The sequence below is a fragment of the Lepisosteus platostomus genome, chromosome 17 (assembly GCF_059453375.1).
Source record: "Lepisosteus platostomus isolate fLepPlt1 chromosome 17, fLepPlt1.hap1, whole genome shotgun sequence".
Classification (NCBI taxonomy): domain Eukaryota; kingdom Metazoa; phylum Chordata; class Actinopteri; order Semionotiformes; family Lepisosteidae; genus Lepisosteus; species Lepisosteus platostomus.
Window position 1 is genome coordinate 23,519,607 of NC_142627.1, and position 12,285 is coordinate 23,531,891.

The following is a 12,285-nucleotide window of genomic DNA, read 5'->3' on the forward strand; positions in this document are numbered from 1 at the left end:
ATGAAAAAGTAGCAAACAGATAGTGGTACAATATTTTAGTTAAATTAAGTTTGAGGGAGTTGTGACAGTCTCACATTTCCAGCGAAGGAGAAATCACAGGAGGACTGCATCACAGAACAAATTCAGTCATTGGAATCTTGATTTAAAAAGCTGGTTATTCCTTTGAATTGGTCCTGCTGACATTGTTGAAGGTTCTGTTTTGTAACTTCTGAACAAAAGAGAGTAAAAAGACCGGCTGGAATAAAAAAAGCACTTAGTGTGTTAATTCTCACATTGGCACCACTGTCTGCTGGTATGAGAAATGTATAGTAGTACAAATCTGGGCTTATTGCCAATTTTAGACGTTAAACAGTTTCTGCTTTTTATCAAAATGTTATATATGTATACGTTTTAAATAATTCTCTGGTATTTGAACTATGCTGTTCTTATCAGTGTGATCTGCCATGTAAAAATGTATGTTGCAAATATTTTAACTCAAATGTGCCCAAATACAGTTAAAACGTGCACTTGAGAGTGAGCTGAGGTATCATGTGCACTGTCTGCAGGATGGTGTATGCATGTATGCCACAGTTTCAGTGCACCTGTTATTTTTTGTCATTAGGTTTTGGGGTAACATGTTTTTTTTTTTTCCACTAATGCACTTTTTTTAAATGGCCTTGGTTTTAGGGTGTGGAAGTAAAAGTTCAGCTGGTGATCAAAGTGTCAACAGTTTTGAAATGTATAAGAACCAGACACACAGATGCAATGAGAAGAAATTGAAAATGGAACAAAAGATAAAGGTAACCATTTTAAGTCCTATGTTCGTTGATACAGTTGGGTGTTGCTCTTATTATCGATAGGTACTGTGTTTTTTCCCCCAAGTCTTTTTTGTTAACTTTTTGTGTCGCAGTTAAAGTTGGAGAAGTGCTCTTCAAGAATGGAATTTTTCAGTATAATTTGGTTTTACAAATGTGTAAGCCTGCCTGCAATGCCATTTGAGAGTTTGAGGTTTCATGGCTTTTCCTTCAGGTAATTCAATCTCTTGTGTATTTTGTTAGTTTGATTGTTACATGACAAATTATGTAGCTAAAATGTACTGTAGAAAGACTAAGAAAAATAACCGAATGACTCACAGCTCAGGCTTGTTTATATACATGCATGTTTTTTATCTAAATGAAACCAATGCAGACTGTAGTTTGGAATGTGTAAACATAAAATGGCATGAAAATATCTACACAGGGAATATGAATCAGAATAAAAGTGATAGCCTAACCGGAAAACATGATCTTTACTCGCAGTAAAAATTGAAATAGGTTTCATTAAATTTCCGATTCCTCTTGCCTGCCTTTTTTTCCTCTTCATAAGTGGTCAATAAATAAAATTTAACAACCAGTAGATGTGTCCTGCCATTTCTCATGGATATTATAAAGCTTCAAAGGAAGTGAAAAAACTTAAACGGCTTAGACTACAGACAAATAGACTGTTGCTTTGAGTGTGCACACCTGCCTTAGTTAGTGCTACATTAGTGCTCTGATTTGTTTTGGAAGCTGTACTCATGTGAATAACTATTATGGCAATGAATTGTATACTATTATTTAAAATTTGAAAATCATTCTACATTTATCATAAATGTTGAACATCTCTGACCACACTTTAAATGACAATCCATTTTCTGTTAAATGCACAAGAGGTTTTGGGTTATCGCTACTCCTATGAGACAGCTTGCTCTCCCAAGTCATCACATATTGGGAAGTTGCCTATTGATATTGGGAAGTTTTATTTTAATTGTTGTATGCTGTTTAACAGATAAGCTATGAAAACAAGATACAAAATGCAAATGTTAAATGTTGACTAGATGGTGTTGACTGCAAAACAAGTGCAAATTGCAAAACATTTTTGTTGAATTTTGTTTTTTGAATAATTTGTAGTTTGTCATTTTGCAGTTGTCATTTCTTGCCTTCAATTAAAGCCTCAAATGGCCATATAGTGTGTGATGTGTGACGCACATTAGCTGGCTAGAAAGTGCAGTCTGTCTTCCTTTCTGTGAGCTGTAGGAGATGTTAAGCAGCTGCATTGTTCTGCTATTTAACCACTAAAGCGCACCTGGCCGTGTAGCAGAAGCTGTGCCCTCTTTGGTGTTCTGTCAGGCTGAACAGAACTTGAGCTCCTTCTTTGCCGCAAATGGCTTTCATCAGTCTCTGACCGTTGTTCAGGAAGTAACTTTCATTTTCATATCTCATAACAAAACATGTTAATTTGAAGCACATGGAAAAAACAAGACCTCTGAAAAAGTGTTGCATTATCAGCCTTACAACAGCAGCTGAAAATAACTGGCGCAGATACAGTATATGCACGAGCAGATGTCCCAACAAGAGTGATAAAACAACAATTAAATCTAAGGTTTGGATTTGAAATGGGATGAATGAGAAGTGAGAGAAACTGCAGTGGCGTCAGTCAGCCATGGGATTATCCAGGATGAGGGCAAAGCCTCACATGGCGGTAGGGTGCAGTTTTATTGGAAACAGGAATGAAGAAGCAAACTAGCTTGGCTTTTAATTGTTGCTTCTTGTTAACAAAATCACAGCGAAGCATGAGACATATAAATGTCTGAGGATGATGCAGATAAATATACACATATGTAGGCAGAAGTTATGCAAAACGTTCCCATGTGCAATGAAGAAAAAAGCCTTAGGTGCACTCTGAAGATTTACTGTTCAGAATTCTCAGGTTCCAAGTGTTCACAGTGTCATTATTATAATCCGCTAGTTATAGTATTCAAAGTGCTTCAAATGAACTTTAGACATGGGCATTATCCAGCAGTGTTTGTGTTATTTTATTGTTCAGTTAATTATATATTTTTGTTAAAGCATTAGGTTCTAATGTTTGGTGGCGGCTGTGGTTCTGAAGAAGAACTGGTAGGTGATACAGTGCAATGGAAGCCTATTTATTTTTCTATACAGTATGGCACATTGGGATTGTGGTGCTTTGTTTTTACAGTTCAGAGGTTAGATTACATTCAGCTGGGTCAATTAACATTAACGAACCAGTACAGTTCTTGATAAAAGGCTGCGCTGCAGAATTTTATCTGATTAGCAATGGAAACATTTTCACAATTATTTCAGATTGAGCGTTCTACCAATTCCATCTTTTCCTAGAAGTTCAGTCTTCTTTTTAATTTTTTATTGTAATTAAGATAATTGCTGTTCATTTCCCTTGAAAATGTAATTGCATCTATCTCCTCTCCCCCCCTGGTATGGGGGGAAAATCTGGTATGTTCTGTCATTCTCGATCACAGCAGTCAGATTCCTTTAAACCACTTATGAGCATGTCTGTGTGCAGCACCACTTACAAAGTGGGCCCTGGAGCCGAAGTTATAACATGACAGGGCCTAACAGAAGTGGCATCATTAAGTTCGATCACAAGGAAGGAGGTGATAATGAAAATAAGTTGGTTTAGCTTAAAAGGCAGAAAACTAAAATCACAGCAGTTTAAGATGGTTAACATTAGAAAGTTAGTCTGTAATCAGCATTAGATGTAAACAATATTTGTATTTAAAATTTCTATAATCTATTAGAACCGCTATTCAAACATGTTACATGTATATCTAATGAAACGTGAAAGAAAATATTTCCTTTTAAAGAACTGTTTCTATTGCAAAGATCTAACGTATGAGAACAAAAATTGATTGATGGCTATACCGTTAGTGATATGACTACGCTTTGGTCAAGTAAAAGGATTTGATAGGTCAGCTAGTTGGTGAAACATTGATTTGCAATGTATTATAAACTTCTAATGTATTACTTGGAATTAGAAAATAAAAATAATGTTAAGAACCCTTTAGCATGATATTTGTAAGAGGAAATTACATTATTTTTTTATTTTGTTAATCCCTTTTCTTTTGTTTTAAAAGTCAATGCCAGTTAATATATACTATATACTGTTTTAATTATGAAAAAGATGTTGGATCAGTGAATTCCTGTTTTTCGTTGTTGAGCAAGACATTCATTTTCTTATTGCCCATTTTTGTTACCATTAAATAGTCATATTACTTATGATTTTTATGTGTTAAAACAGAATGTTGTATATTGAACGAGAAAGGTATTTCTGTAAAATAATGGAATTGAGTTAAAAAAAATCTTTTCCACATTTTTAGTGTTTAAACTGAGAGATAATGTGATTTCAAGATTATTATTCATTTAACCACAGCATTTTTCTCTAGATTGAACCGTTATGATCTCTTTTGACACACTGTGTCCGATACTCATGAAAAAGTGACATCTGGAATGCTGTTTAGACTTAGTCATCTTTACTTTCACCCAGGACATCCTGAGTTAAAATTCCATCAGGTCAAAGTGCAAAATGAAGTCATAAGTAATTAAACGGATTTGAACTTTATTTATTAAGCAAATTACATGTTCATAGTCTTTCATGATTTTTAACTGCAGCTTACCCAGTTCCTTCTACAATTCCCACAGACTATAGTACTACTTTATGTGGTGCATTAACAAAATATCCAACAAATTTCTTTACTCACGTTGGTTGTAAAAACCAAACTGGAGAATTAGATTTTCTGATTCATGTTAAATATACTGTTACATTTTTGTTTTTTATTATATTTTCGGGTATTGTATAACAAAAAATATTTCTTTTATCTTTTATGACCATTTTGCTTTGGTTTACTGGGAAAATTAGATATTGTTTATGCTGAAAATAAAGTTTATTCAAACCATTGTTTAGTTAAAAACTTTACCAGGTGGATCTTTTTATTTGAATTTTACTGTTACAGTTGATGAAGCATACAGATTGATTTAAAATAAACATTTTTTGGCCTTCTGACACTTAATGGTTTGTCTTTAATTTCATGTTTTTTCTGATGAAAAAATGTTGTGAATATGAATCTCTCCCAGCAGAAAGAGGGAGTTTTCCATATACTGGTCCAAGTGTGATTGAAGACTGTACTGTAAAGTAGGTTATGTGAAAAACATAGATTTCCTGTGTCCACAGGGAATCAGAAAGACAGCCTCCTTGTCTGTAAGACTGGGAACATTAAGGACATTTAACAGTTCAGTGATAATCGAGGCATGTCATAATTTCCTTTACATTTTATACCAGTAATTCAGTTTTACTTTGCTTTACTTTACTTTGTTCATAATGGATTGAAGACATAGTTAAATCAAATGCTAACAGCAGATTAATGTGACTTTGAATTTCCTGATAAGATCATACTTACGTGTTACCAGTGAGATCAGATCCACCAATAAGAAATTCTTGATACAAGTGCGTTATTGGAAATGGCCCTGCATTGGTCTCAAATAGTGGCCTGAGTCATCTTGCTCTGCGTGACTTAGCCTCCAAGAGAGTGTGTCATACACCCAAGAATTTCCTTCATTTGTATTAAGACATTGTTGAAAGCAAATCATGCAACAGTTCACACAAATTCTCTGTTTCGGGTTCACTTAATACTTTTGTGTTTTTTTCCATGGACAGCAGTCTGTGCTTGTCTGTCCTTGCAAGCTAAGCCATTACAGCACCAAAAGAAAAGTCCTATTTTCAATGCTGCAAAAAAGTGCACCACTACATTTTTTTTTTGCTTTTGATTATTTTTACAAAAGCTAGTCTGATTGTGAAGACTGTTTACAAATACCCTTGCAAAGTAGGCACTTTTCAGGACACGTGTCTAATAATAGGGCAGACTTTTGAAAGCATTCCTTCAAGCCCAAATTGGAAAGAGAGGTCTATTGGAGGTTTACCACAGTAACCCACAACTGCCTGGCAGTGTTAATTTTATTATTCTTCTTTGATTAAATTAAGATGTTTTTTTTTCCTACATTTGATGTAACGGTACTAATTTTTTGCATGTTCTTTTTGTTTTCACTGTGATGAGTGATTGGTCAGTCTATGGCTTAACAGCTAAAGAAAGACTCGTGTTGTGGCAGAGAATCGGTTCCAGTTTTCAAAGGAGACATAGATAAACATTTCACCAACTTAGAGCTTTTTAGAAAAGAAGAATAAGCAAATACTACATTTTAAGATTCTTGGTTGAAAGGCTAATTTGGGCAAAAAAGAATGCTTTTGTACGGTTTGCTGGCATCATGGTATGAAGTTTGAGGTTTTAAGCAATGCTTTGCAGAGGCACATTTTTTCTTCCCATAAATATTTTGCACACTGAAATGTTATGGGTTTAAGCTTAAGTGCTTCATCAGAGAACCTGTTTAAAGCAGTCTGTAACACTGAGTTGGTGAACAGAGACCCAAAGGACTGTGATTCGCACTGATGGAGTCTGTAGTGTTATTGGGAAGGAGTCTCTGTTGGGTCATAAGGGTAAACTATCCCTCCATCCATTTTCTAACCTCTTTATCCACTACAGTGTAGTGGGGAGTAAAATATTTAGTTGCCAAAACTGTTACACAGCAGCAGCTGGGTGAAATTATTGACAGTTGCTCTATATATTTATAACAGGGCATGTAAGATTTGGTTGCAGTGTGATTAACTTCATAACAATGTGTTGTTTTCAGTCACTTACGTGAGTCCTTTGCCTCAGTATCCTGTGGGGAGACAGGAGGCTCTCACTGTTTCTCCAAGAGGAAAAGCTCTGTGTGTGTCTCAGGAACAGCCTCTGAGAAATGTTGCTAATGATCGTGGGTTGTGTAATTAGGGAGGTGTCCTGCACGTACCCATTTACAGTGAAATTTAAGCATTTCAGAGGATATTAGTGTTCTTAACCGTTCTACTCTTAAGACAAGCTTGCCATACTTCAGGCAGGATGCAGCTTTTCTGCTGGGACTTTATATACTCATATGCTAAATGCCATAATTGAGCTTGTATCTCTATTTTCACCTAACATATTTTAGTTTGTACAACTTTTTAGCATTTATAAAGCACTTTTCAGCCAAAAGGATCTCAAAGTGTCTTTCTTTCTCTCTGACCTTTTTTGGGTGAATATAGTTATAGTTTAACATATAATGTAAAAAGAAAAACAAGCAGCTTTCTGATAATGGAAGTGTGGATGTTCTGAAATATCTCAGCTGACAATCGCACCTCAGAAACAGAAATCCAGTACACCATCAGGAGTTAAAGAATTTTCACAGTTCGTGAAACCCATAGTTACATTCACGGCAGGTCAGTTTGCTGTTGGGCTCACCCAAAGCAAAGTCATCGGAAAATCAGCTTCTGTGGAGCAGTAATGAGGTGATCACTCCCTCCAGTGTTGCACAGCTAGCTGAGGACACCTGGGCACCCCGAGGACGATCAACCCAAGTGGTCCTCAGCCAGGTGTGCACCAATACTTGGGTAATCCTACTGTCAGTGACTTATTGACAAAGTGCTGCCATAAATATATATAAATGTATCAGTGATGTTTAGGACTCAAAGACATTTGAAAGGGGATATAATTGCAGTGCTATTGCTGTAGTATATTCCTATGTTCATTTAATTTTTTCATTATTCTGCAGATTTATTTAACATAAAAGTTATGTTTTTATGTGAACAAACTGCATTTTCTTGGTCTTTCAGGTGACAAGAACATTAGTGATGACAAGCATGCCTAGTGAGTAAGTATTGTATTATCCACTTTTGTATCGATACTATAAGAAAAACTTTTAAGATAACTCTTTACATAATGTCTGCTTAACAGGCTTCGTTTTATTTTGCAGGAGTTTAGAAGTGGTTTTACTTCTTTAATTGTATGAAAAAAATTTAGGCAACGTCTCTTTTTCCTCCGATCTCTGATTTGTATGAAAAATATAAAGGGATTTTACATTTATTACACTGTGGTAGTCAACTGCCTTTAGATTTGGGGAGCTGAGCTTGAGCTTTGTGTCCTTTGGTGGAGACTGGCACAGAACAAGTTGCCAGTAGGAAGTGATTGTGGTAACAGATACATTAAAGGCTTCGTTTATTATATGTGACTCAGACTGCTCATATTGAGTGTTTAAAATATATAAGTATATAAACAGACAATGTGAGCATACACTAAAAATGTGAGCTCAATGCACTTGAGGATTCTCCTACACTGGGGCAAAAATTCAACAAAGAACTACCTACAGATTTATGTTTGAATAATCAGTGTCTGCAAAGGAGCTCTATAATGTCTTGTACAGGCCTTTGTAATGTGCAAGTTCAGTTTATTAAGAAATTCTACACGGAGACAATCCGGAAGGACATATATTAAGGGAAGTATTGATTTGACAACTAAAAAGATTTTTCATTCTCAAAAGCTGGTTGAAACTAGAAATTTGTATTAGGTCTGTTACAGCTCTCTCAGTCTCTGAAGCCAAAATGTTGGCCAAAAATAAAGCTGACTGGACAAATAATATATTGTGTATCAGTATGATTTAATAACCCTGCCTACGGCTGAAACTGTAACGGCTGTTGTGAATTTGTGTGTTACAGCAAGCAGAATGTAGTCATTCAAGTCGTGAACAAGCTGGGAGGCTTCTCTTTCACGGACACTGTGTGTGAAAGCACTACTCATGTGGTGACTGGCAATCCCCGGCGTACTTTGAATGTTTTGCTTGGGATAGCCAGAGGCTGCTGGATCCTGTCTTTTGAATGGGTATGTACGCTGAGCAAAGTTACTGGTTATTCAAAAGGATTTAGACTTTGGGGAAAATATCCATAGTAGCACACTGGTATTTTATGACAGGGCTGTCCTATACTGGTCCTGCGGGAAACCTGTCTCTCTGCTGGTGTTCATTCCAACTCGGCACTCAACAAGCTAAACCAGTTCATTGCTGGCTTAGCTGGGCACTAAGATGGAGCTCTACAGCTTCTGCATACTGTGGAAAACCTGCAGACAACACCAGCCCTCCAGCACCAAGAACTGGATCCCCCTGCTTTAGGACGTAGTGTTTGTGAAATGTGCAACTACTTCAGTACACTGTTACGTCACTTTAATAAAATCACATCAAATAAATTAATTAAAATTAAATTAGTTTTATTTCACTTTATGAATTTGGCATTTAAAACTAGATTTACAGTGGTTAGAGAAAGCTTGCATTTTGTGGTACAGGTGAGATTATTCAGTGCACAGGGAATCACAGAGGCCATTGACTTTAAAATGTTTGTTTTGCTTCCTACAGATTAAATATAGAATGATTTTTTTTTAAATGAGATTGATTTAGATAACCGAACGAGTAAACACTTGAGGCTGATATAATCTTTTTTTTAACAGTAATTTCAGGGCAAAGTACATTGGTTTCCTGATTTAAGAGACTGTGCAGTTTACAAAAAACGTAAATACAGTGTACTTTACTTTAAAGGGCTTTTTTACTGCACAGCTTGTAAGATTAAAAAGAATAAAAGACCATTGAAAATTCTGAGCAAAATTGTCTTTAATTACTTTCTTACAAGGATAACTTGGTTTGTGGTAGGTCATGCGTAATGAGTCTTTAAGATTATAATGCCAACTGCATTTGTATTCTGATGTTATCGTTTTCCAGCATTATCAGAAACATGTCCTCCTGCAGGCCCTCTAAGTCTTCCATACTGTGCGTTGTCTCTTGTGCTCAGCAAAAGGCTTAAGTAAAGCTAATGCCTCCCTTGAAATGCCACAAGGTAGAAAGTTTTCGTCTTGAACTAAGCTGACAGCTTTGCTAGGATGTGCTAATAAGTTGTGTTATTAGTTTGGTGGGTCAGTAAGTGGAGCTCACTCCTTTGAACTAGAATTTCCAAAACTAAACACTGCACTGTGTGAGATGTCAATAATAAATCTACAAGAAACATGCCATACTCAAAGGCTAGTGACTATTGCTAAATTGTCATCTAGTGAAGACACTGACTATTAATTGCAATTCAGAGGGAGGTATTTTTTTTTGTAAAATACCAAAAAATACAAAATACCTCAAATAAATAATGCTACGTGATAGCTGTTCCTAGTATTTTGATATTTGTACATATTTTGGTCAATCAAATCTAAAATGTTATAGCAAAGGACTTTAGTACCTCTGCTATGTTACTTGTGGTGAATGGAATTCCACATGAGGTAAAAGAAAAGTTTGGATAGGCCCTCTGTGGAATTGGCCACTCCTTTGAGGATAGTTAGAAAATAAAATGTCCAGCTGAGACGGAAAAGGATTCAGTCTGCATCTAAGCTCTAGGAGGGAAGAAGAGTGGATGCAAACTCTAAGCAGGGTAGTTCCAGGTAGCGGACAGGCCTGTTGTCAAGATGACTGTGTAGCAGGCCCAGTCGTGTAGGGGCACACTGCTTGTGGCTCACTTTAACAAGGCTGACAGGAAGTGTTGGCACAAGTACAAGTAGGGCACTGCCTGGCAAGTAGTGGTGCACCTTCTTACCATGGAAGTCTAGACAGCACAGCACTTGAATCGTAAGATCTCACTGTGGCCCAAGAGCTGCTAACAGACAGGTAGACTGAGGCAAAGGGAACATGGTATCGAGCCTGACTGCTGCCATGTCAGGAACACCAGGGTTGATTATGGAGCAGCATACCTGGCCAAACAGGATCAGCTGGAAGAAGCCTGAGGTAGAGAGAGAACTGCAGAGGGGGAGGAGTTGAAAATGATATTCTGTGATCTAGTCTGTGATGTGAGAAGGTGTGCATTGGGGTGAAGATCACACTGTCTAAGGTATTTTGGTTTTTAGAGTGTGGTAAATGGAGGTGTATGTCAAAATTAATATAACATTGTTTAAGGTTTAAGCGTCTAGATGAGAGAAGAGGTGTGTTGGAGCAACTACTGCTTGATCTGGTATACCTAGTGTCTAGGTGTGTGAGTTGAGATGATCTGAGTCTTGGTGCTTGTATGAAAATAGACCTGGGAGGACCAGCAAGAAAGATGTCTGATCATTCATTCCTGGAAGGGAAAAAACGTAAGAGATTTAGGATCCTAGAGAGTGTTGGAACCATGAAATAGAGTGAAGACAGACCTCTTAAGACACCTAAAATAATATAGAGAGCATATGCTACTGGCCGTGATAGGTGTATAGCCCAGGCCAGCCCTGTGACACTTTATATGAATGTACGTAATTGATTATTATGTTACTGTTAAATTGCATTGAATGGATTCATGTAGAAATCAAACTTTCAGAACTTAAGTCACAGGCGTCCAATCCCCATATTTCACTAGCATGCTTGGATAGTGGTAGTATACATTTTCCTCATCCAACATCAATTCCCAGCAGTTTCACAATTCACTGTACCGTCCAGGGTGAACAGTAAGAACACATTATGACTCCTATATAAATACTGCATATACCACAAAAGTTACTCCTAATGTTGTGTAAATAAGTTTGCACTGAAATGATGTTCCTGTTTGAGGCTATGCGCAATATCATTATACTGCAAATTCGTCATCAAGCCTGCAATTATCTTTGTGGAGTAAGTAAGCGTGGAGAATTTTTTATAAAGAACTGAGGACTCAGTGTTTGAGATGATTTCTTTTAGATGAGCATGCGTATACTTTAAAGTAGATAATCTGGTGACGTTTTGCTGTGGTGTGGTGCATGTCTCGAAACCCAGCTTGGGCAATGGGGGAAGCAGAGGAACTGCTGAGGGAGTCTGTCAGCAGTCTGGAGATAATGTTACAGTTTTTTTAGACTTGAGAATATTTCATTTCACCCTGTACAATTTTGTCCAGTGCTCTGGTGGCTTTTTATTTGACCTCTCTGCTTTCTGGTTGGATCTTCAGCTGCCTTGTGTTTTATGTTACCTTTCTATTTGGATCCTTTCACTCTGCAAGGGCCTGGAAAAGACTCCTAGAAGTGTTCCTTTTACCCAAGGAGCATCTTTCATCCAAGGCCATCATCCTGGTATGCTGCGTATGTTTGACTTCTTTCCTCATCTTTCCCCAAAAGCTAAGTACATTATTGTTGTCTCTGATAGATCCTGTGGTGTCTGGAACGTGGACAGTGGATACCAGAGGAACCATATGAGCTGTCAGATCAGTTCCCTGCTGCTCCTGTAAGTATACCTTTGTCAGAAAAGCCATCTCCCTGCATTGGAATGGGACCATTTTCCTTCTATTATCACGCCCACTGTTAACGGAAGAAAATACACATTGCAATGCGCAACAATATTTTTCACGCAGTCTTTTTTCAGAATATATTACAATCTTTATGAACATGCATAATGCTCAAAATGGGTGCAGTTGGTGGTTGTTTTTTCATATACATATTTTAATATGTCAATATAACTATACTCTAAAAAGTTAAGTTATTAAACCCCAAAAATACTGTCTCCAGTTTTTCTTAATGTATGTATTTCTTATTATTGATCAGACCAAGGGTAATGCAAGTTGTAATATTGAGTGATTTGAAAACATGCTTTTTCAGTTTTTTTTAAGCCAATTGGT

General features: G+C 36.8%; 1 protein-coding gene across 6 annotated transcripts in view; it reads left to right on the forward strand.

Annotated features, from left to right (window-relative positions):
* Nucleotides 1–12,285, forward strand: part of mcph1 (microcephalin 1) — a 58,800-nt gene that overhangs the window by 13,268 nt on the left and 33,247 nt on the right. For 5 of the 6 annotated variants that reach the window (XM_088609561.1, XM_088609560.1, XM_088609557.1 and 2 more), the window contains 4 exons: nt 667–779; nt 7,492–7,529; nt 8,371–8,533; nt 11,817–11,894. In XM_088609561.1, the coding sequence (XP_088465687.1) occupies nt 667–779; nt 7,492–7,529; nt 8,371–8,533; nt 11,817–11,894 (392 nt within the window). The remainder of the gene's footprint in view (nt 1–666; nt 780–7,491; nt 7,530–8,370; nt 8,534–11,816; nt 11,895–12,285) is intronic. The other variant, XM_088609562.1, reaches the window with a different exon arrangement.